Genomic DNA, 26,985 nt, shown 5'->3' on the forward strand with positions numbered 1-26,985 from the left:
GTATACTTCTACATAAAAACATATTTGAAAAATAACATCGAATAAAGAATAAATATTTAATCGCTTTGTTAGACTACATGTGATTTTAAAATATCTTTCATCTCTTTCTATTATTAATAGTAAAACTTATTATATACCTATGAATGTATATGAGTATACATATTCATGTAATATAATATGAAATACATGATTTCATATGTGTTCGCATAACGTATTTCAAATATGCGCAAATTAAAAAAACATTGGTGATTATCTCCAACTTTAGCAAGTAGTCATGTGCTTTTATAATTGTTCTAACTGGAAAATTAAAATGTACTATAACTAGAAGAAATTCAATTAATAGTATTATTCCAATTTACATAAAATGTTCATAATTTGTAATAAATTAAGTTTTTTGTCTATTCATATAAGTTAGAACTTATTGCAATTATCTACAGATGTAATGAAAAGGTATGTTTTGGTAGAAACTGAACAAATTAATCTTCTTTCATTGTAGGTGTAGGAAGAAATAGAGATAAACTTTTATTGAATTAACCAAAGTGAATCTAATAATAAGACGTGTTAGTTAAGAGAGAATATTTTCTTTTAGCATCACTTACAGTGGTATAATAGTACTTAAGATAAATGAACAAATAAAGTTATTTCTTGGAAACAGTAATTAGAATTTAAGAAACTGCTCTTCAATTACAGATTAAATATGTAGTGGCACATGAGCTAGAGGACAATTCAAATCATGTTGTTGTTTTGCCTCGGAGTATCAATATCGTTAGGATACACATAATGTAATAATAGATAAACTCCGGGCAAAACAATGTCACCGCTAGGTGCAACCGTCAAGCAAACTCGATTTCAAAATTTTTGGCTCTCCCCCGACCAATATAAATAGACGGACGCGATCGTAAGGATTTCAGTATCTACGAGTATCTATCAATTATCAACGAGTTATTAGCGATCTTATTTCGCGACTTATACACTGTCTTGGCGAATCTGTTAGTACGAGCGTATTTGCGAATATTATCCGTACTAATTTATTTATCATTTTAAATATACTTGACGATTTCAACGACGAGCAATCTCGTCTAATAAATCTCACGATCAACCACCCTACACAAGTCCTCTACAAATATTTCTAACTATCTTTTACCCTGTATAAAGATTGTTTTGACTTCCAATTAAATCAAATATTTCTTTCTTTCAAATATACCGCCTAATTTTTAAAGCGTTCTCACAATTAGTTGATAAATGATTGATATTTTTGTATCTAATTAGTCTCGAGTAGAAGAAACATTCTTTGTTTCATAATTCATAAAGTTCGAACAAGTTAAGATCTAAAAATTTCCGATTGAGATTACAAAATAGAAAAAGAAAATATATAAATATATTTTATTAGAATTGTGTTTCGAAAATGTTTTTATTGTGGAAATGCTAAAAAATAATAATATTAATGCCAGAATTAAATTCAAAATTATATTTTTTTCCGCCAACTTCTGGTGGTGACTCCTTGTTCTCACGTGAAACTTATGACGCATAACGAAATCGAATCTGAAAAGCACATCCAGATTTCGGAGCTCGAAAAGTCCGGGAGCCCTATACGACGCTCTCCTGTTCATCCTTGTGTACACGTAATGCAGGATCGGCTTTACTCGCGACGCGGCTGCCGCGAGAAATCGGACCACTTGCTGTAAATAGAGACAGGCAAACAAACGAAACAGAACGGCGAGTGGCAGGAAACGACGCGACATATGAGGAGTGACTGCAAATATGCAAGCGACCCTTTCGTCTGTTCCTCAACGATGCAATTTGCTCGACGTATATACATACAGCCCAGATAAGTCGGTGGTGAGGTATTAACCATACAAAAAATAAATAAAATAAATAAAGCATACTGGCGTTAGCTTTCCTTCGAGGTATACAACTTTTTGAACGGTTTCTCCTGGTGCGAGGATTTATTCTTGCTGCAGCAGAAGGGTGTTATCATCTAATTTCAAAGCTTTATTGGAGCGTTCGAATTGGTATTGATCTAAACCGGGTAAGCCTAATATGCTATCTTCTTTAATAGGGAAATTATTGTCTACTAATGAAAAGTCTATCTTTTTGTTGAATACATTCAACTTGACTTTGAAGTTAGATTCGTATTTGGAATGTCCCATGGAGAATTTCTTTGTGTCTGGTATTATTGTCCTTCCTGGATAGCATCCTCGTTTAAGCAAGTTGATTCCTGCTCCAGTGCCAACGAGAAGTCGCAATCCTGGTCGTCCTGGTAATTGTAGTAGTATTGTGGGTAATCGTTCCTGAATATGATCTATTCCTAGAGGAGCTTTTCTTTGAGGCGGTATTTGAAAATTTTGGCATTGATTGAGAAGGTGTCCCAATTGATTGCATTTAGAACATTTCGTTTGTGTCCTTTCGCTTAATGGTTGGTTCCCAAACTTTGTAAAATTGTTCGTTCTTGGTTGAACGTTTCGTCTGCGTGGAGTTTCATTATACCTATTATTAATGTAATAGCGAGGCGGTCACTTACTGGATGAGACGTCTGGTTACGATAAAATGGTGGGGCGGTTGTTTGTCGTGTCATCTTCTAAGTTCTATTATTTAAGTACAGCTATAATGAATAGTTTAGACCAAAGTATTGGGGATCTTCGATGTCCCTACATCTCCGACATATTTATTTACATTCCGCATTCAGATAGAACGTAAATAACATGATATTAATGAGGAAACAGGAAAGTATACCTTAGCGCGATAGATAGGCAATCCTAAATAGAATGAAGCATCTAACTTTATAACTTCAACTTATGCTAAATTACGTACTGTATAATGAAAAGGGTAAAATTCGATGTCATTAGTTTTTACGAATGGCCGCGTAAAATATATGCGAAGGTCAACTAACATTTTTAAAAAATAAAATTACATTTCTTTATACATTGATCCATACATCTCGTTATATCATCGAATTGTACTCTTTTCGTTATACGATACGTAATTTAGCATAAGTTGAAGTTATGAAATTGGATACATTTTATATTATATATAATATGTTTTAAATGGCTACTCATGTTGTCCACTAATTTTTTACTAAATATATATCTGCAGCAAATATCTTGTAATTTCTGTATACATTTTCAGATTGGTTTCAAAATTTACATGGATACAAAATTTTTTTATGCAAAGTATTCAAATACTTCGTGAGCCACTGTGCGCATTTATATACGTATGTACATAGGTATATGAAGTGATTCCAAAATCGTGTTACATTCAGGAAGGAGATGATTTTTTATGTAACGGAACAAAATCCTGACAATGGCTGGTTCTTTTGGTTCAGTCCTTAAGATTCATGAAACATATACTTGAAACATATATGATCTCAAATTTATAGCTAATAGTGTATACATATAAGTTACATCTAAAGTTCAGGTTATCAGAAACCTAAATTGACAGGAATTCTTAAATTCATACATTTAAAATCATAATATGTATGTGAAAATATGTACTTATGTCTTCTTATATTCTCAACTTACATAATTTACTTAATCAATTCAGCCCATCTTATATTCTAAAACTTTAATAAAGCTCACTTTATCTTTTGTGTGGAGATTCAAAATATTCACAGTTATCGGTCAACTGATATACCTCCAGTATTTTGTTCTATATAGCAAGAATACTGAAATAATTTAATTTTCTTATTTTATCTTTTCCATTACATTGCACTAAGTATAATTTTGAACGATTTTAGAAAAGTTATTTGAAATCAGGGTATAATTCCATGTTAAAGCCAATTGTTTGTGTAGTTTAAAAAAAACTTCTCGATCAATTTGATCTTCGAATACTGAAATGATAGAATGTTTTTCTACTAAATTCTACCAAGCATTGGAGAATATGTTAATTAAACAATTTGTATAAGTAAATAGCTGGGTTATCCGAACATTGATTAAAAAAATACTGTAAGAAAAGTTTTTCTACCTTGTTCTGAATACAAATTTCGAGTTAGTAATAACAATACAACTAAGAACTACTACGTTCACTACTAATTAATAACAGTATATAATAGTAACAATGCACAGGCTACAGAAAGCATTTCTGCATCACTGTATTTATTATAGAATTTATATATTGATTAATTACTTTCAACTATATCACATTTTGTGTCATTTAGTAATATTTTCATGACTACAAAAAATTGATACTGTGAGATTGAGATGTAAGATTGAGATGTTGCTAAAAGAACATTTCGTTAGAAAATAAGGAAAATAAGGAATACAAAATACTTTCCGTAACTACTGTATATAATACAATATTGTTAATAATATGTTCCGCCGAAGAAATAAAAACGTAAGGATTTTTGTGGATCATATATAACGCTCATTTTAGCAATCAAGAGGCTATTTTAGAGAACGAGGCTTTACATCAATTGACAATCCTGTGTTATATCTCCAACTATAAGCAGTATCTCCAAGCATTCGTGAAATATCCTTTTAATCAGTGAACAATTAGTGAATAATCTCGTGCGGGTCTTTCAATTGCAAGCAGCATTGACGCGCGTTTGCGGAGAAGTATATTGTTAACCGTTCGTAATAATCATTTGTATCGCGTCGCTGCAATCGTATCGTATCGTATATTCCTTTGTAACAATTATTCATAAATCTCGTCTCACAAGTCGGAGACAATTCGAAAACTTTCTCATCGTTTGAATAAGTACAATCTTTGGTGTTGTTGATTGTTCATCGCGCATTCAACCACAACTCCCTCTCAAGGATCAGTTACCCAAGGTTAATTCAGTGGGTAACAAGCATAACGCAGTGTCATCGATATTGGACGCATGCACGCGCACGTGTACACTATATAATATATAAGTATAATATTTGTAAAAGTAGTAGCAACCCTATTAGAGCATAATCGTTTAAGTAACAACTTACATTAAAATAGAAGCAATTTAATACATACATATTTGCATAATGGGAAATTACTCGATGCTGCGTGAATATAAACAAAAATAAGACATTCAATTTCTGGTTTCTAGAAGTGCCTAAAAATTTTGTTTTGTTTGCAATTAAATATCTCCATTCCGATAAAGTTTTCAGAAATAATTCAGCTAAACCAACTTTCATAAAACATTAAAAATGTAAAATGTATGCTATACAATTTTCCAATCATGTACATTTTTCACGTAAACGGCGTCTCTCTAAAGCGATCTTTTGAAACTGTCACCTAATACACGTAAGAAATAAATCATTTTTCAGCTTGAAATTCAAATGGGTCATCAATGTTCTATGGAAGACAATTCGCGATGAGAATGTATAAATAAATACGTACATGTACAAACATGTGCATTTGTAGGTCCTATATATTTACACGAACTCGCTTTGCATTCATTAGTAGAGATAACATCGCATTGGAACTGCAACAAATGTTTCTGACATATCGAAAGTAAAACTTTTGCAATGATTCCAAACTGTGGTACTGATTTCTCTTCTATTTACTACCAGTTACTTGTCTTTAGAACTGAAATCTGTTGCTAGCTCATATTGTGCAATTTATAATGCACATACGATGAATAACGAATGCTTTGTCCTCTATCATCGTATTGAATTTGTTTCTACACTTGTCTACCATTGAATAATCCTATTTAATTTAAACTGTTCCATATTTAACAAAAGATGCAATTTTTTAAAAGTAATTTACAGAAGAATTATATAATTATATAATATAATTATAAAATTTATTTTTAGTTTTATATAATAATTACAAAATAGAATTGTATAATATATCATATGATTTATTAAGAAATTATTTTGATACATTGTATTTCCTCAGTTATAAAGCACAGTTAAAGTGAATTGTACATTCATTCTTTTCTTAAATTGTCAGGTTATAGTTTCTAAAAAATGAATAGATGAAGTTAGAAACCGCTACTCTAGATTTTGAAAATAAGAAGTACAAATTACATGAAAATACAAAAATATATGATTGATTTTATTATATGCTACAGAGCACTAGAAATAACACTTTTCTAAATTACACATAAGGAGATGAAACATTGAGATCGATAACATTGGTAAAAAGAATTATACAATTTTAAAAGGTGATTTTAAATACGCATCATAGAAATTGGAATTGTAGAAGAAATGACACTAATACCGAAAAATGTGCAGTTATTAAATGTGCAACCAGAGGGGCCTAAGCTCAGGCGGGGACTTTCCCCCCGCCGAGCAGGCGGCCTGAGACGTTCTGGAGGAAGCTAGACGAGAGGTGTGGGAGCGGTGACGCTCCGACCTACTCGCGGAAAACCAGGTCCATGGCCATCAGGCCGTTAGATCGGTCTTGCCAAACTGGGAGGCTTGGAAAGACCGTGGAGGGCTTCCGCTGTCCTTCCGGATGACGCAGGTGCTCGCAGGACATGGAGTATTTGGGGAATACCTGCAGAAAATCGGAAGAGAGGTGACGAACACCTGTCATCATTGTGGTGAGGGCGAAGACACGGCTCAGCACATGTTGGAATTTTATCCGGCGTGAGAGACCTCACGTCGTGTTCTACGGCTAGCGATTGGCGATAGATTAGACCCCTCGTCAGTTGTGAAAGCGATGCTGAGGGGGCAACAAGAGTTCCTCGCAGTTCGCTCATATCGCGAAGGCGTAATGCTCGTAAAGGAATGAACAGAGCGGGAGAGGGCGAGAACATTCCACCATTTGCAGGGTTCCGCGCCTAGGTGGTCATGGGGGCCGGCACGTCGAGAAGGATCTCCTCAGACTCGCACGACGGCCCAGGGGATGGCGTTGAGGGGGATGGTCCTTCCCAATGCCCGAACTAACCTAGGAACGACTCCCTCAGACAGGAGAAGATGCAGGAGTGCTGTGGCAGTAATTCGAAAGAGGTCCCGAGGCATCCCAGCTGAGCGTCAGGCGGTCTTCCGTGGGGTTTTAGTCAGTAAAGTTCGACACTACCCCACTGCTTCTCAGAAGAGCGGGGGGGGGGGGTCTCACGAGGATTTCCCCACGTATAAAAAGAAAAGTTATTAAATGTGCAGTGTGTGTTGTGTTAAATATATAATTAAACAGTGAAAAATAATATAATTTTGATCATGTTATGTTAAAATAATATAAGTGAAATGGCTACAGCCAGTTAAAAATAATACTATTATGCACTTTTGTATTCAACGTTAAACCATAATTCTCCTTCTATTAAAGAATATTTTATTTCTCTGAATTTTATTACTAAAACATTCATAAAAGTAACAGTTCCCAAAGTGGAAGAATTATTTCTTTTGGAAAAAGTGGAAGAAGAATTTCTTTCCTATACTTGATATTATCCATAAACTTATGTATCTACATGCGGAATATTTACTATAGCGCTTTAAAGATCAAAATAGATTCTTCGAACACTACTCATATCTAGCAGGAAAAAATCTTATTTGGAAACAAAATTTTGCAAACATCAGCAATGTTTGCAAAAAGATAAAATATAATAAATAGTGTTTCTTTCGAAACCTTTATACAGTAAAATTTAAATTTAATAAATGGATTACTTACTTTCAGTGTACTGTCACTGAAAAATTTAAGACTGGCTAGTTTTATCACAACATATCATTCTGTTTTAAATCTTAAGTAATTTAAAATTCCAAAGAATATTAATTCTCGAGATTAATGTTCTTATATGTAGTTCTCTTACAATAGAAATAGAAATAGAACAATATTTTAAAGTTTGAATGACTTTGAAGTAACAAATCGTAAAGTTTAATTCATTTGAATAATTCATAAAAGGCTTATGTTAAATAACGTACAATATTAGAAATATCTGTATCCTCATTTTGTGTATTTCATATACGTTTCTAATGTAAATATGTTACTTAGTGTATATTTTGTACGAACTTTATTGTTATATCTATCTATTAAAAGAATGTATGTAAAAATAATTATTTACAATTTATAATCACTTAAATATTCTACTATAAAATAGTAAAATTAAAGTATCATCTTCATTGAAAATATACTATCAAATTTTGTACTGGTTAAATCATTATACAGGACGCAAAAGATTATTACACAGAAGTCAAACTATATGTTTTAGTATAACAATATATCTATTATTTATGTAAGAGAACTAATAGAAGCAGTCTCAAGCATTTCGGTGTCGATTCATTTTCACGCAGTAAGTACAACCTTAAGTTAATGATATTTGTCACTGTCAAACTTATTTCGCATTTATATAACTTTTCGCTCTATTTCGTGTAATTATTTATATTCGTGCATATATTTCATTAATGATGCACTTTCGAGTATTATTTGGTTAATACTACTTTACTTGAAAGTTTTAATACACGTTATTTATTAAAGAGGTTGATTCTGGAAACTGAGTTCAATCGTAGATATATTCTAAATAAGGATAAAACGTACATATTAATTTGTGTCATTCTGTATTTTCGTACAATGTATTAATTTATGAAAGTTTTACTCTGTATATCTATGTTTCTCATTTCTACTTAAAATAGAACTACAGTTCGTGTAAACTATCAAAATTATTCTAACAATTACAGTGAAATATTACTAGGAAACGCAATGGGGTGACTTTATGATACAGCCAAACATCATAGATCTTTAGTTCATTCGTGATTTAGTACTTCTAGTGAAATTAGAGATCAGTTATTATTCCGTTTAAGTTTATCAAATATTATAAAATCATGCCTCGAAAGATCTCGATACTTCAAAGTGCCAATTGTTTGATCTGATAGCATCGATCACACTACTGTCAAATCTCCATTCACTAGTGACCAACTTTTACAACTCCCGCGCTAAGGACATATTGCATTACTGAAAAAGGTAACTGAGGATTGGTTGCCTTTAGGAATAAATCTCATAGTCATTCTTCAATTAATGTCATTAATGGTAGTAGTCGACTATCACTCATAGTTAGTCGCTACTCTGTCATATTTTAGATTCCATAGTTTAGCACAAAAGTAAAGCATGGTAATTCTAGCCTCCAATACGTAGTGGTTGTTCGAACAGATTTTATTAATCATGAATGATCATCAAGGACCATTCAAGGGATAAAAGAAATGTATCAAAATATGCTATTAATAAAGAATAATGAAATTTGTATAAATGAGTTCAATTTAGTTTAGATGACGATAAAGACGATAATAGTTTAACCCTTTGCGGTCGTATGTTTGCTCTCAGTCACTAAAGCAAACAATTATTTTGATTGCATATTACAGCAAGTCGACCGCTTCAGAGATACATTGATTCTTAATAAGACTATATAAGTTTCGTTAAGCGTAATTAAAAATTTTCGTCTTTTAGAATATCTGACAAATAATACTCTGAAATGACAAAAAGAAAATTTGCGGAAAACGTGAAATTGAAAGTAGTGACAATGAATTTTATTTTGATTTGTTTTGAAAATACTTTTGGCAGTGATTCTGAGTGATACAGTTCATATAGAGATGAGTGACGCAATTAGAATTTTGGAGTAATCGTGAAATAGAAGAAAATAATGAAAACCAGGAAGACAATCGTTTTCAAATAAAGAGGGAAGGATTAATAGCAAACTGTATATTACGCCACTATAAAGATATTAAGAGCAAAGATTGTTGGTACGTTTCAACCGAAAAATTAAGGGAGGAAGACACTAAACTAATTATTTCTGCAATATGTGTTCTCAAAAATCATGACTTCACATTGGACAAAATTATGAAAGGTATACGATGGAACAGTATAAAATATAATTTTTGTATAAAATATAATTTTTATATAAAATAAAACTATATTATAATGTTACGTATAGTTAAAGTTTAAAAAATAATTAATTCTGTTTATTATTTATAATCTCCCATTATACCCATTTCCACGTATTACTGTTCGTTCAATGAAAATTAATATTACCATCAGTATGTCACTTTTGTATAAAATTAATACGATTGCAAAGGTTAATTATTCTTTTGCGTATAACTCGGAAACCAAAACTGAGTATCCATTATATACAGGGTGGTTGGTAACTGGTGGTACAAGCGGAAAGAGGGTGATTCTACGCGAAAAAAGAAGTCGAAAATATAGAATAAACAAATTTTTTTTTTAATTTTTTCATCGAGACAACGATCTACAGTGAAATCCGTTATAACGTACCGCACGCGTACAGAGCGAAAATTCAAAGTCAATTTTCTCAAAAAAAAAGCCTCAAACGAAAAATTTTTATTGTATATTTTCGACTTCTTTTTTCGCGTAGAATCACCCCCTTTCCGCTTGTACCACCAGTTACCAACCACCCCGTATATAGGAAAAAATTATCCAAAATGATGATCTTGATAATATATTTCAAGGGTATCGAAATCGGTGAAAAGGTACTTATTCGCCTGTATATCTAAAGTGTTTTCGTAAAATTTATTACGATAAAGATAATCGTGATAGATATCGAGGTTCTGTATAAGGCTAGATATTAAAAATATGGTATTGAAATGGCAGGCACAATCATTAAAGTACGAAAATTGCACTCCGTTATCACTTAAATAACATTAAACAAATACTCACCATCGCTACGCTGCGCGATACCCCTCTTGTCTCCTTTACCCATATTTTCTTCTCCCTCTAACCCCTAAGGTGAGAACCGCTTTCTTCGTCTCCCGTCTGAAATTCAATTATAAAGTGAGTGCATTTGATTACTACGTGTTTTACCTGTACCCACACGATACAAGCCACGCTATGTTCTTGACACACAAGAGCCTTAGCAAACCAGTGTGACATACGTATGTTTTATCATTTCCTTATTTTGTGTATGTACTTTCGCACAAACTGGCCCTGGTTCAATTTGTCTCAGAATGCCAGAACGAAGTGTGGGAGGGCGTTGAGAATTGGTCTCCACAAAGATATAGTCAGTAAAAGAAATTTTAGGATTTACGGAACTATCATTCGTTAAATAATACATTAAAATTATGCATTGAGAAGATGTATAAAGATTTATTTATGAAGAATCTTTCAATCTTTATGTTATGCTATGGCTAAAAAGAAGTACTTTAGTACGGCATAGTTAAAAGTAGGAATAATCTGTAATATCTGGATATAATTTTTATATAAGTAGATAAATATATATATATTCATGGAGTTATAAAATAAAAATTAGTTATATAGCTAGTGTTATGACAGCCAAAAAATAGTAACGGCACTCGACAGCAAACTTTCCAACGGTTTCTGTCCCGTGGCTCGCTACACAAAGATCCTATCCTTCGGACAAGATGATTGCCAGATGTCGATGCATTCTTCCAAAATATTGTCAGCTAACCTAAGGACCCGCTATAAATCCTAGGATTTATTTAGCTATACCTACCACCCACTACGGGAAGATACTGGAAATCTGCTTTCCCCACGTACGACGCTTCCTGCTAGCAACTTTTTTTCAGGGGTGGTTAGCATCCTTTTCCTACCAATGACTCAAAATTTAGCCAATTAACAGCGACGTCCATTTCCCTCACTTTCCGAACCAACGCCTTCCTCAACGAATCCGATGACCACGTATCCTTAGACACACCCCATGATAGTTGGTTCCTATGCAGCATCATCGGATGGAAAGAGAGTCACGAGACGCCGGTCCGAATTGATAGTTCATAGTTGGCAGCAATCACTGATCCGAGTCGCTCGACATCTCAGGCAATGATCGTCCGAACTCATAGCGCATATCGAATCGTATCTGAGTTCGAATTTGTAATCGCGAACCGAAATTAATAACCGCGAGTTTTACGCCAAGTGTACTCATCGAATATAGATGTTAATAAATATTTATTGTTAAGCAAATTCGAGTGTTCCTTCAATACCTATCACACATTCACCTCAAAATATTGAATTAAATGAAAGAAAAATATGATTTTAATAATATGTTTTATCAAATGGTTGACAGTAATTTTAAAAGTATTCTGCTATAAAACACGAAAGATATAATTTATTGCTTTTCCTTGTTGTCTTCATAAATAATATTTTCAAATAGAGTCCACAAACTGAATGTTGTATGAATTCTATGAATTGAATCTCTAAAAATTTCCAATTATGAAAATATTCTAGACACCTTTTTTTTAATTTTTTACGATTCATTAAAGTTTAACAATTCTGTAATTCTCGCAGCAAAATGAGCGTGCAGCAAACTTCATCAATAAAGTAAACGAAAAGTCAAGAATGGAGATAGAACTTCTTTAGTTCCGGAAGACTAAAAAAGAACTTTGTTTGGAGATGTATCTCTGCTTAAAATGATTTTTCATTTATCTTGCATGCAAAAACAAATAATTATTTAATTATAGTTTATTAACTTTTTACTACCCATCATTATACATGCATATATTTTGTTATTTAATTGTATTTTATTGTTGTGGAAGAAAAAATTAATTTTATGTTCTAGGATTTCATTCATTTAAACTAAAACTATGATATGAAAAGTTTTGTGCAAGCTTTTGAGAAAAGTAGACTACCCTACATTTACAATATATATGAAATATCTACTTTTGAAAACACAAATGTAGCAGTCGAGCATTTTTATTAGTTTTATCATTTTTAGAGACACAGGGTCGCGCCAATAAAACACACTTTTTAATGCTTCTTACTCAATTTTGGATCAGGAATTGAACACGTAGAATACTTTTTTGTGTTAAATCTTTAAAGAACATGCATAAAATTTAAGAATTTAAGACTCATTTAAAAGTTTTAACTGAGTGGAGATTATGCATACAGTATACAATTTATTTTTTGAATGTATATTACCGAACGAAACCAAAAGAAAGTTTTCCAGAAAAACGCGGTCAAATCTCGCTTAAAAATACCGCGAGAAAATACAACGCTGTATGTTCATATTTGTTTGTATTTAGCTATATACTCCTATCTTTCGAAATATTCTCGTATGTTCATGACTTACTTTCCATTTTTATCTTTAATTCATTTATATTTCGAATTCATGAGTAACACTTTGAAAATGTAATATAACAAATATGTATTTAGAATGAATTATTCAGAAAATAATAATTTCTTTGCCGTCATAAAAAGAAGATTTTTTGCATTTCTAATATCAAATACAAAAAATACATTTATAACATAAGTTTTATTTTGTGAGCTCTTTTAACAAAAACTCTTCAGCTCTTATAAAACAATATCAAGTATCAAACAAGTTAATTGGCTTTATGGGGCTCATATGAAACGTAAATTGACGGAAATCGCGGGAAAATCGTGAACGATACGTGGAATTTGGCGCGAAAATTGGCTAGGCTTGCACATTTTTTCGAGGAACTCATCAGTACGATTGGAAATCGATATTCGTCATAGCGCTTACGTGCATGTCATTGTCAGTCATCGACGCCGGAAATTGTTAACGACTACAGACTCGTAAGATGGAAACTCAAAAGTACCAAAAGATGTTGATCGATCTAATCGTGTCATCACTGCTTGAAGTGCTACGCTGCGAATGTAGAATGAAGAAGAATGAAAGAAGAAATTGAAAAATAACAGATTTTAGATTTTTTGTCTGCGCAATTATTTATTTATCTTCGTCATATCATTTTGATCATAATGCTTTATGTTTATATGATTCCTTTCAACATTAGTAACAGTATTTTTATTTTTCCATGTTGATCGTAGTTTTATGATCGAGTGCGTCACAAATGCAATTATTTCTGAAGGGTAATTTAGCAGCTTGTAATAGTCCGATCGGGCGAGGGCCAACGGAAGCAGTTATCACGATCCTTATGTAATTAATATCGAAGCCTCACGCTCCTTCAGGTATCGCTTAGGCGCTTTCCGCCAAGGACCTCTCGCTGTTCGAGCGCACGGGTTCACCATTTATCTTGCGTTCGGTGACAACCAATTGGCGTGCATACTTCTGGACTTCCATTTCGAATCTTGTTGGAAGCGCTTCCGATTCCAATATGACGCCCAATAGTCATTTGAGACGTTCAACCATGAACACCAATTATAGAATCAGTCTCGTTCAATCATTCGAAGACTATTCGAAAATTCAATTAGCTGAATCTCGTCCGTACCTTTGAATCGTTAACATCTTCTTTACTATTAAGTTAGAAAAATTTACCAAATGTCCAGCTGGATAAATTGTAAAGTATAAATTAAATAAAAAAAAAATATCTTCTCTACTAGATGTGGAGTAAAGAACTGTTTTAATCTCTCAGCATTCGGACAGAATAGACCCATCCGCATTTCCCGACTCGTCAACATCTTCAAACATTCATGGAGAAAGAATCGGTCCATCGTAATAATCAGCTGACAATCCAGTGCGAGATCTTGAACTATAAACTCCAAGCATTCGTGGAGTGAAATATCATTTTAGTTAATGACCGCTCAGTGAACAGTCTCGTGCAAGTCTTTCAATTTGCAAGCCGCATTTGCACATCACAAGGCGGCTCTCGACATTTGCGTAAAATAATAACAAATTAACTATAAAAATGGTAGACGAATGAATAATTGATATTGTTTTATGAAAACAATAATTGTTCTTATTTTACGGTAGCGTTGCCGGCCAATTCACGGCGATCGGATTGAAAGAACCATTCCAAACCCAGAATTCAATACATTGATGATATTCTAATTTAATTGAATTATAAGTTGTAACAGACTCTTACAATTTCGCATATGCACGTTATACACGGGGTGTCTTTAAACTTGCCCGACCCTCGTTTATAAATAAAAGATAAACGGCCGGCAACCAATACGGACGCATATGCTACTACAAACGCACAACTATAGGTAACAATACGGTACCGGTAGCTCTCTGCAAATATCTTTATACAGGAGGAAGTTGTTAAAAATATCGATTTTTACAAGGTACCCAAAAATCATTGAAATAGGAGGGTAGGCAGCGTTTCTACGTTTCACCAATAATTGAAAGCAGTTCTAAAGTGAAGGGAAAGCAAACAAGTAAGTTATTTATCTTTTAAAATGTGATTAAATGAGGAGAGTCTTGTTGCTTATTTTACTGTATAATTAATTTTTCTCTTTTCAGGATAGAACTTTATATTACGAAGGTAAGATAGAAATTATCTATACCGTCGTTTTAGAACTTATTTTGAGCAATTTTCAGAAGAGACATAACATCATATTGCGCTCTATAATCGCCCAACTTTTCAATACACTTTGTCCATCTGCTAAAGAGTTTTCGTATTCCCTTATTAAAAATTATTCACATTTTGTTCGACCGTTTGCAGAGAGACGCGTTCGCAGTAGATCGCGCCAACAAGAGTCGTAAATTGTCGTTACGATTTGGTAATCGACGCCACGAGTCAGTCGATCCCCTATTTCGATTAAGACAAGAGGGGTGATTAATTGATTATAACACTGAATTAACAATACACCTTTTATTCCAACAACTTCTTCTCATAGAATACAAGTTTTAGAGATAATAGTTAAGATGTCGACTGATAGCTAATAAGTTAAGGTATTGACTGAACGGAGTACGCAACATACAGTGACGAGCAAAAGTGTAAACACACTCCACTGATTTTATGTAAAAGGCGATACTACGACTAATTTTTCAAATGATCGGTAAAAATTAGGTAACAGTAACTACAAGCTACGTCTGATTAACGAAATGTAATAGTTCATTGTCATTAACATTAATAATGTACATAATATCTTATAATAATTGTATTTTAAAAAAATGTTTTGTTTTGCACGTTTCACTTTTATTTACGATGCCTCCGTTATTCTACAAACAACGAGTTTAAAGAAATTATTAATGTATCAAGCAATCAAATACGATGACGAAACACAATACTGCAAGCTATAACTTTAGTTTAAAATCAATTCAAACTCGGTAGTGGATGTTCAGGGAAACATAAACCGTAAAAGGACAGAGACCAATACCGTTTTCAAGTTCTCTCGATTTTTTTGAATAGTGTACTCTACGAACGAACTTGTATTGGTTCACTTTGATACTGATCGTTATAATATCTCTATCGTTTGCACTAACTATAGATAATGCTTTGGATATTCTATTTTTCTAGCGACTTCGAAAAAGAAGGAAGTATCCCATTTCGATGAATATAGTATATATGTAGGAATATTTATTATAAATTAACAGAAAAGACAGTATGATAAACACAATATTGTAACACTCTTACAAAATTGAATATAATATCGCACTTCACGAATTCGCTTAACACTATTTCTACGTCACAGCAACACGATGAACTTCTCTCGATCACGATTAATTCAACTCTCACAGCATTACCATTACTGTAACAAACCTTGGTAACGCTCACAACACTCCTTGACAACATTAACATATCTTAACAACGTTTATAAACAATCAGCCACGTCTTTCGCTAACGTCACACCATCCCACATATATGTACACATGTACACATATTTCTTTTTCTAACGTATGTTTACCAATTTTTGTGTAACGACTTGATCAATCGAAATGATTCCTTTTGCATTTTGTAGGATATGTTCTCTCGCTGGTCCTGTTAAATAATTTTTTCGCTGTGTTCACTATGAACCTTCTTTTTTGCAAAAATCCAATTTTTATGTATATTCATAATTCATATTAATCTGAATCGGATTAAGCTGTCGGAATGAGATTTTTTCCATCTTTAGGGATATTTCAACGAGTAGTTCCGTTTCCACAATTTTTCCAATTTATTCATTGTTAACTATTGCTATTACAAAGAATTTGTTGCTCACCAATTTCATTTACGTGTGTTCAGTGACTGTTCTACAAGTTGTACTGATATCGAGTAAATTCTTTTTACATCGTGTAGGGTATATTCTCCCATTGGTCAATTAATAGATCAATAACAAGGTCATTTCACCGTGTCTGATTTTTTCTTCACAAACTAGTCGCTGGAAGCGGTGGGATTGGGCACTTTCTTTACAAAATTGTAACTGGTAGAGTACTTCGTCTGTTTCTTTTGTTAGTAATTCCTCGTTTCAAATATAATTGCGCTGTGTCTTTACACATTAGTCATAGGAAGTAGACCTCGGCTGTTTCTTGCGAAAAAAGTCTTCGTAATCTTTGCATTTTTGTAAGTACGCTTTCATCATGCTGTTTAGTAACAATTTTGTTTAGTCCTGAATCAGATATAGCTAGGCTATCTATACATTTCACACAACTAAGAACGTCGTACTATGCAAAAATTCTCTTTGACAAGATTAATTACAGTTCTATTTAACGTAGCCCCTTGTACTTCACGTATGGTTTCTGTCCAGTTTAGGATAACCGGTAACAATCTTCGCTCAATATTTCCATTACCTTTCGTTACCTGAGATGTTGCTACTATTGAGAATAAAACCATATAAATTTCTTTACGATTGCCATTGTGCCGTTTATCAGTTAACGTTATTGAATGCAACAGTCCTCCACAATTACTCTTTCTTCGTGTATTGCATTCAAAGCAGCTGTCTAGGAGAGTGCTGCTTTAATAATTTGCTGTGCATAAGCAAATTACTCGACGGTTACGTTTCTCAATATACATTTCAACTCATGTTACCACCGCAGCAAACATTGTTCTGCGGATTCATTTTTGAGTATACGTATACTTCCACTGCAAAATGGTATATGACACAATATTAAGTTATAGAAATATTTTTCTCTATGACTGTATAAATTATATTTTTATTTATTCCTTATTTGTGCTTTTTATTTATACTTTATATTCTTTCGAAGTTGATAATATTTTCTTTGCAGAAAATCTTTATTATTTCTAAGTTGTATCGTAATTGTTTTCCAATATTAGGTACTATTTAGTAAGTCCTTCACGATTATATTCACGTAAGAAATAAAATTTAACCTTTTTAAATTGTAAGTAGTTAATTTCGTAGCCTTATGTTTATAATTTTATGTAAAAAATTAAACTTATTTGTTATAAAATAAATGTATACCTTATAGGAGTAGAGGAATTGTACAGTATAATTTAACATAAATCAGTTAGACATCTTATTGAGATAATTGTTAAATAAGATATAAATGTTTTTATAATAAAGTTTTATAATAAATATACTATGTATTGAAAAAATAATTTCTTTATGGAGATTCAAATAGCGTTAGTATTTTTGGTAATTTTATTTTTACTAATATTTTTTAAGCTTGATATTTTACAAATTCTCCCTCATTTAATTGGAAAAAGGGCATCTTCAAGAAAACATTGTCTTTCTTAAATTTTCAAATTTTGATTATTCATTTTAAGTAATTGTTCCATTATGAAAGACAGTTCACTTGAACTATCTTCGAACGTGCAACTTAATGCTATCAACTCTCCTTGAAGCGTAAGGACCATTCAGAAAAAAACTAGGATAAGTCACGTATTTGTAGAAGAAATGCATGTTTATTTGTTGTAATTCTATTACAGGCTGATGGTAGAAGAAATGGTTGAAGCTAGGCAAGTTGAGGGGGGAGGGGCGGGGGGGGGGGGGGGCATTCGAATTTCCTGACTTGGCATTTTGTAGAGAGAATACTTATTCTCTCAATTACTTAATTGGTGAATGTGCGTTTCGAAGAAGAATAAAGTCCAACCTCTATTACGTATCGATCACGTCAGGTAGCGAGAGATCCTGAGGCGACAGCGTGCGGTGTTTGAGTATCCGATGATCAGTTCGCAGACAATAAAATAAGAAAGCGCACTGAGTTTAAGGAAAGGAAAAAAGTGTATGCTGATTCTAAAAACTTCCGCATCATTGGATTTTCTTTGATTATAGGTAGTCAAATCGTAAACTATTTCCAATTCGATGGCTTTATAATCGTATTGTTGCGCTGCAACATGTCGTTCACTTGACCAGACGTGGTCAATACATGCAATGTCGATAAAATCGATGCTATACGAAATTGTTTTATGTATAAAAGGTTTTTAGAATTACAATATGTACAATGGTTTGAACGTTATGTACAGGATTATATTGACATTAGTGCGGTTATGTTACATCTGATTCAAGCGGTAGCAGATAGCTGTATATTGATGCTTCGCTTGTGCGCTCTGCTGGATATCTTGACGGTGTTCGTAAGATGTTGTCTGTACTTGGATGTATGTTGGCGCTTCGTCCCAGCGGCCAGAGTATAGGTGAAACATTGTTTTCTCGGAGGATCACCAATGAACCCTACTTAATTGTGATGAGAGTATTGACGTGCCATTTCGTACGGATTGCAAAACTACTAAGGCATTTTTTGTGCCAACGAGTCCAAAAATGTTGACGCATTTGCTGGGCGTGTTGCCATATTAACGAACGAATGAGAAGTGTTGTAACGTCTACTACTTCAGGCATACTAGCGATTAAGTCACCAATTAAAAAATATCGAGGTGTGAGTCAGATTGGTCGCATCAGACGATAACGCAGTGAAGAGTCGCAAGTTGAGTATCGCTTGATAATACAGGATTCGTATGATAATACTGTTTTTCCTATCACACGTATTTAATATTTTTTCATGGACTTCACCGCTGCCCCCCATTAGTCATAGAAATGCGATGCGCGAGAAAGGCTGAAAATCAAATGAAATGCGATGTGAGCATGATCGACATGTACGCAGAGAAACGTGTAATCGCGATATTTATGACTCGAATTTGGCGGTCGGTTCCTACGAACGTTTCTGCGTTGTTCGAATATAAGTTAGTGGCCCCGTCACGCCCCGAAAAATCTTTTTAACACTGCTAAGAAGGTTTTGGTTGTTAAGGCGCTTACTAAGTTGGTGGTCTTTGAAGTTCAGCATGCAAATATAACTGCGAAAACCTTTATACGCTTTATGTTGCGCCTGATTTGCTGTTTAATAAATAACGAACTGTCATAGTCGATGTCAATCGCTAGAAACAGGTAATTCAACTACACACGATATTTTGGAATGTCGCTCATTTGATATATTGATATATTTGGTTTCGCACGGTGACATACAACGCATGTGTGGATACAAATTTTTACCGTTTGTATTGCATTGATCGACTAGTAATGTGGTCGCACGGCGTTTAAGATTGTCCGAATACCTGCTTGAATCTCGAATGATTAGTGTTGTGAGATGGTGTTTAGCAGACAACAAGATTGGATGTTTGTTATCGTAAGTGACCATTAAGTTTGTTATTCTATCGCCGACCCGTAAAAGTCCCCGTTCATCGATGAACAGGCTGAGAGCGATTAGTGTCTCTTGATAGGATATCATCTTTGCTGCAAGTTTGTGCAATTCAGTGACAAATGTTACTCTTTATACCGATCGAAGGATTACTTCTATCGTGTAAAGAGCTATTAAGGTGTTAGTGGATCGGTTCGTTTCTCATTGGGTCTTGCGTTGTGACAAAACGGGAGATAGTATGCGATAGTGTTTCGAATCTACTTACAGACAAGAAACGCTTCAGAAACTCGACGGTATCAGTAATTTGTGCGATAAAGCTCAATACGAATAGATGTTCGGGTACTTCGACTTCGACAGGTAATCATATCGGCACTGGTCATGCATTTTTCCCTCGTATAATTATCACGAACCACAATACTACAGCGGGTTAACAATTAAACTATGCAGTTCTGTGCCTCATAGATAGACAGCGATAGACAGCGTGAAGGATTATCAGAAGATAATACGTCGCGCCATGGGATTTTGCGAGTTAACCGTTGAATTTCACTAACAACAAAAGTTTTTATAGTACGAGGTAAAATGTTTATTCAATGAAGCATCATCATTGAATTCGTCCAAAAGGTACTCGCGTCAATGTCGAGCTTGACCGCCGCGAGAGGAACTGATGCAACATCGTTAGCAACACCGCAGCGCACAGTCCTAAGTGTGAAAACGGTTAAGTCTTAAGACGAGCGACGCGTGATTTGAAACATATTAAACGTATTACGTGATTACCTGCGGAACTAACGACATGCAGATACAAGCACGCGCCATATGGGGTGAATTTCAATTCTTGTTGATCTGTCCACGAGGATGCGATGTGGGACGGAGATCGGTTCAATGGCAATTAATTGCAATTCAAATAATTTCCATACGGTGTATGGTACGATTGGAATTGATTCGGCCCAATCGATTTTCAATTGCCAGAGTTGTTGCATAAAGAGCTTGGTCTTTGCTATGAAGGGATCTAGAAGTCTCAGCGAATCAAACAGTTACGCAATTCGTGTTGAAATGATCCGTTTCGTTAATTGCTTGAACGATTTGTTACATATGACGCGTAATCGAGCGATTCCAATACAGTCCAAGAATCTTTGTTGCCCCGTCTAACGTGATAGGTATGTGTGTGTCTTCGCATGGAATGATAATCGACGATACTACGTATGAATCATTGTCGCAATTCGAGACCGCTTCTCTGGATGAGTTCGGTGAGTTGCTCGCGTAAATCGCAAGCTTCTTTGAAGTTGTCTACACAAAAATCTGATTTGTATACTGCCACGGTTTTAGGATACCATGTTCCTTCGGCGTCATCGAGCTGATGAACCGATTTAATAGCTAAGTATATGGCGGTCGCGGTTCTGTGCGTGACTGTATTTACAAAGCACGTGGAAATTGAATTTTGGGTCTCTCGCGCCACGATATTTTGTGGTATTTTCGGTCTTCATGCATAAGTTTTATTTGCAGGTACATTTTCACGATTTTGGCGATCAAAACGAGGTTATATTTGCGAAAACGTGTGGTTATCGCAAAGAGATTGGATCGTGGTAATAACCATGAACATTTAGCGATATTGTTAAGGTATAATAAATTAATAACTTTATTAGCACACAACATCGATACATATATATTACACTCTGAAGACCTCGATAACCTTCTTACACGCACGTTTGTTGTCAAACAGACTATTCTAGAAGCTTCTTTTTTTTTTTTATTTATTTGTTGAAATTACAATCAATTCTCGCGTTGAGAATTTTCAGTAATTTTTCTGGCGTGGCGCAGTGACATGGCTGTTTATTTACAATAAGTTAATACTTATTATAGATAGGTATAATTTATAAGTAAGTATTTATATTATAGTAAGTGTATATGCTTAATTTGGATAATTAAATGAATCTAACGTTTAGATCTAGCGGGTAGTGCTTAGGGGGTTTCGGTGTTTGTTGATTCTTTTGCTGTATCTGTCGCTATATTTTGCTATTTCCTCTTTGACGGTGGGTATCTTGAGGTCGCGGTGTATTGTTTCATTGGTTACATACCAAGGTGCGTCAATTAGGGATCTTAGCGTTTTCGATTGAAAGCGTTGGAGTATTTCAATGTTGGAGTTACTTGCTGTTCCCCATAGTTGGATTCCGTAGGTCCAGACAGGTTTTATTACGGTCTTGTAGAGGGTAATTTTATTCTGTAAATTTAGTTTGGAGCGTCGGCCCGTGAGCCAATAGAGTTTTTTTAGTTTGTCCTTTAGTTGTTTCCTTTTATCTGAGATGTGTGTCTTCCACGTTAGTCTCCTGTCCAGGGTCATGCCCAGGTATCGGACTGTGTCCCTGCTAGGAACTGTTGCATTGTTGATGGTGACCTGGGGGCAGGTTTGTTTTCGGAGCGTGAAGGTTACATGTGAGGATTTCTTTTCGTTGACTTTGAAGCCCCATTTGTGAAACCACTTTTCCATGGAGTCGAGACTTCGCTGGAGAGTGGATGAGGCTATTACCGGGTCTGCGTGGGAAGCTAATAGCGCTGTGTCGTCTGCAAATGTCGCTATTGTTATATCGTTTGATATAGGTAGGTCGGCAGTGTAGATGGAGTACAGTAGGGGTCCGAGGACACTACCTTGGGGTATGCCGGCTTCTATTGGGAATGTTGCGGAAGTGGCGTCTAGGTATTTAACCATGAATTGTCTATTGGTTAGGTAAGATTTTAGGATGGAGTAGTAGGGGTGGGGTAGGATCTTTTTAAGTTTGTATAGTAGCCCTTCATGCCATACTTTATCGAATGCCTGTTGGATGTCTAGGAAAACCGCTGAGCAATATTTTTTCTTTTCGAGTGTTTGGCTGATCGTATGAGTTAAGCGGTGGATTTGCTCTACTGTAGAATGATGTTTTCGGAAGCCGAATTGGTGATCTGGGAGTGTTTTCAAGTTCTCTAGGATTGGAAGGAGTCGGTTCGTGAGCATCTTCTCGAATAGTTTGGACAGGGTAGGTAAAAGACTGATTGGGCGATAGGAGCAGGTTTCGTGTATCGGTTTACCGGGTTTAGGGATGAGGGTAATCAATGAGATTTTCCAAGCCTTAGGATAGTGTTCCAGGCGAAGGATAGCATTAAAAATCGATGTGATGAGTGCTATCCCTTTTGTGGGAAGTTCCTTGATTGCTCTATTGCCTATTAGGTCGTGTCCTGCTGCTTTCTTGGGGTTTAGGCGACTGATTGTTTCTATAGTCTCAGCAGAGGAGAAGGGTTCGATAGGAGGGGACTGTTAAGGAAATTCGAGGATTTGGGAATACAAATTATTTACTATATTTCCCACACAACAGTTATACATCTATATTACTCTCTGAAGAACGTCTTGCACGCACGCTGGTCGCCAACCGACTATCCTAGATTCTTCTAACATCTGGCAACAGTCTTTTGTCTCCACTAAGACCTTGACGCCCTCTAACCCTTACACACACACTCTCATGTACAGTGTAAATGTATCACTTCCCTAACAGGGACATTTGGAAGGGGGTGTGCAGGTATTCAGTAACGTCCGCGGCGGCTTGGGGGGAATGGGGTTTGAATACTTTTGACAAGTGTTTTGCAAACAGGTCGGCTTTTTCTATAGGGCTTCGCGCCCATCCACCTTGCGGACGGCGGATAGGTGGGATTATTTGTGGGGGGCGTGTGAGTTTCCTGGAGGCCTTCCATAGTGAGTAGTTGGCATCGGCTGTGGGGGATAAGCTGGCGAGGTATTTATGGAAACAGTCGTTTTTATAGTTTCTTAAGGTTCTGGATAGCTTTCTAGTTGCGTTGTTAAGTTTGCGTTTGTCCTCCGGTGTTCTATGGGTCTGACATACTCTTCTTAGTCTACGTTTTTCTGCTATTTTTTTTAGTATGTATTGGGGATATTCTTGTTTGCTGTTAGATGGCTTTGTCGGTGTGGAGAGGCGGATTGCGTTTATTATGCTCGTGTTTAAGTATTCCGTGGCTGCTTCGATATCTTCCTTTGTTTTTAGTGGGGTGAAGGCTGAGGTTGAGTGTGTAAAGACTTCTCTGAAGAGCTGCCAGTTGGTGTGTTGGTTGTGAATGGAGCCATTAGGTGTATTCTCGATGATTGTTGAACTGACTGTTGCTATCACGGGAGAATGATCAGAGGAGAGATCAGCCGAGGAGTTGATCTGGACGTGTCTTGATGGGATATTTTTAGTTATGAAGAAGTCGAGAAGGTCGGGTATTTTGTTGGTGTCAGTGGGCCAGTATGTGGGTTCGTATGTGATGAGGTAGTTGAGGTTGTTGTTTATTATGCTGTTTAAGAGGTTTTTGCCTCTTGCTGTAACCAGTCTGCTGCCCCATTGGATGTGCTTGGCGTTATAGTCTCCTCCAACTATGAATCTGTTGCCCAGGGTGTCCAGGAAGTTATCAAAGTCTTCTTTGGCGATGGAGTGTCTGGGAGGGCAGTATACTGCTGAGGTGGTGATTGAGCCATGACTGTCTTCTATTGCTACGTTTGTTGCTTGGAGGTAGTCTTTCTGGAATGATGGGAGTTCGTAGTGCTTAATACTTGCTTTGATTATTATTCCGGTGCCACCGTGGGCCTTTCCGCTGGGGTGTTGGGTATGGTAGAATTTGTAACCATTTATTTTCAGGTAGCTCTTGTCGGTGACACTTCACTGGTTTCCGATACGAGCATTACGTCGATTTGCTGGTGATTTAGGAAGAGTTCTAGTTCGCGTTTGTGTTGCGCTAGACCGTTGGCGTTCCAGAGTGCTATGCGCCTTGGTTTTATTTTGAGTCGGGGCGTGCTAATTTTTCCACGATGAGTGTTAGTAGCGATAGCAAGTGATTTATTTGCTCCGATTGTTTCTCTATTAGCTTTTCAAGCCTTGAGGAGTTGTCTGCGTTTGGTGGGTTGGGGACACTGTTTTGGGGAAGGTTCCTTTGACTGTTCGGGTTATTTTGGATGCCTTGTACTGCTTGGGCATAGGAGGTTGAGGTGGAGATGAATTTGGTAGGACTGGGTGTTTGGTTGGTTGAGGGGGTTGGGGTAGTCGTGAATTTCGGCGGGCTGGGTATTTGGTTGGATACCTCTTTTGCTCTGAGCTTAGGGTACCTGTTCGTGTATAGTGTTTTATATGCTGGGCAGCCTTTGTAGTTGGCAGGGTGGTCCCCTTGGCAGTGGATGCATTTCGCTGGGGTTTCCGGTGATTTGGCGCACTGGTCAGTGGAGTGAGAGCCTGCGCATTTAACGCAGCGGAAAGTATGGTTACAGTATTTCTGCGTATGACCGTTTGGCACCTTTTGCACTGCACTATTTCTTTTTTCACGAGCGGTGGTTCGATCTTTACTATCGCGTTCATTAGGCGACTGATGTTGTAGATTTCCTTATTGTTCGGTTTTTGTTTAATGTCTAGGAAGAATAAGGATAACGGGTCTTTCGAGACTCTATGCCTTATATTACTTACGTTGATGACTTCGTGGCCGAGTTTTGAGAGTTCGTATTTTAGTTCGTCTATGTCTGCTGAGTGGTGTATGTTTCGTAGGACCACCCGGAAAGGCCTTTCCTGTTTGAGTTGGTAGGTGTGGAAGTTGGCGTTCAGGGTCCTGAGTGTCTTGGTGAGTTTTCTGTAAGCTTCTGGGTTCGTCGGTAGTATTTTCACCTTGTTGTTGCTTATCTTAAGGTTATATTCCTCCTTGCTGGTATCTCTCTCTAGGGACTTGATCATTGTCTGTCATGTCAATGACGTCGTCCACAAATATTGGTGGGGGAGGGGGGATTCTCTGTGAGTGTTGGTTTGGTGGCGGTTCTACGATTTCCATGGCGTCGTTTGAGGATTCCAATACGGCGAACCTGTTGTGTGTGTTTATTTGCGTTGCTGTTTCTATTTTCCTTTTCTTTGTAGTGTTAGCGTCGTTAGTGCGGAGAGTTCTGCTACACTTCTGCCACGGGGGAGGGGGGGGGGGGGTAGCACGGGGTAGCTGCGAGTCTGCTCCGGAGAGCCTGGTCGCGGTTGCTGGGCCATCATCGAGCTAGTTAATTCGGAATGAACAACTAGTCGTGAGGCTGTGAGGCTAGTATTCGGGTTGGGGTTAGGTGCGTGGGATTTTCTTCTCCCTAGAGGGTAAGGGACACTTAGTTGCGTTCTCTTTCGACGGTTGGGCGACACGTGTTGTTTTCGAACTACGCTGGGCACTAGAGACACGTCTGCACGCTTCAGCACTCCACAGCGAACTGTAGAAGCTTCTAACATCTAACAACAGTCTTTTGTCTCAACTAAAACCTGGACGTCCTCTGACGCTTACACACACACTCCCATGTACAGTGTAAATGTATCATCTACCTAACAGATATTCCAGAGTTTCTTTTGAAGGATGCGTCAAAGACTAGTCGAATTTTCATGGTTAAATTATTAACTTTACCCACCACGTGATGCGGAAGATAATATCCTTTGAACAGCGAGTCGCGATCGACCTTCATCTGTTTTAGCTGTTCGTATTTGCGCATAAATGTTATATAATGTTGCTATTTACTCGGATTTTTGTTTAACGAGTTCTTTAAGGTTCGAAAACGTTTTATCGCGAGCGCGTGTGAGTTTCTTAACTTAGCGACGTTTACGTGTACTTGCAGTTTAATAATGTAGTATCGTAACTACTATAATTAGTTTATTAATGATAAGTAGATTAAACAGGTGTTGAACAGAAAATAATGTTTGTTAAACATGAACTAATCGCAGCAAACGTATAATAATTAACACAACTAAGTAATTAATCGACGACTCTCATCAACGCAATCCGCATTCTCTGACATCTCAACTCGTACTGCTGTTAATTCGTTTATTGTCCCCTAGCAACTCCTTGTCTTTTTTCTTAGCCTCACTACCTACATGCTCAGCAACCGCTTGTTTATAATCCGCACAACACCCCCAGGCTCCTTATTCATGATACTACAATAACACAAGGTGGTTGGT

General features: G+C 35.9%; 1 protein-coding gene across 18 annotated transcripts in view; it reads right to left on the minus strand.

Moving 5' to 3' along the window:
• The window catches only part of LOC126866713 (uncharacterized), a 497,548-nt gene that overhangs the window by 442,806 nt on the left and 27,757 nt on the right, over nucleotides 1-26,985 (minus strand). For 16 of the 18 annotated variants that reach the window (XR_007690037.1, XR_007690036.1, XR_007690035.1 and 13 more), the window contains exon 2: nucleotides 10,516-10,611. The exons of the other annotated variants lie outside the window; for them this stretch is intronic. Coding sequence is in view for 10 of the 16 variants with exons in the window: in XM_050620696.1 (XP_050476653.1) it covers nucleotides 10,516-10,558 (43 nt within the window). In the remaining 6 variants the exon portion in view is untranslated. The remainder of the gene's footprint in view (nucleotides 1-10,515; nucleotides 10,612-26,985) is intronic. 18 annotated transcript variants of the gene reach the window in all.

Source organism: Bombus huntii, chromosome 1 (assembly GCF_024542735.1).
Source record: "Bombus huntii isolate Logan2020A chromosome 1, iyBomHunt1.1, whole genome shotgun sequence".
Taxonomy (NCBI): Eukaryota; Metazoa; Arthropoda; class Insecta; order Hymenoptera; family Apidae; genus Bombus; species Bombus huntii.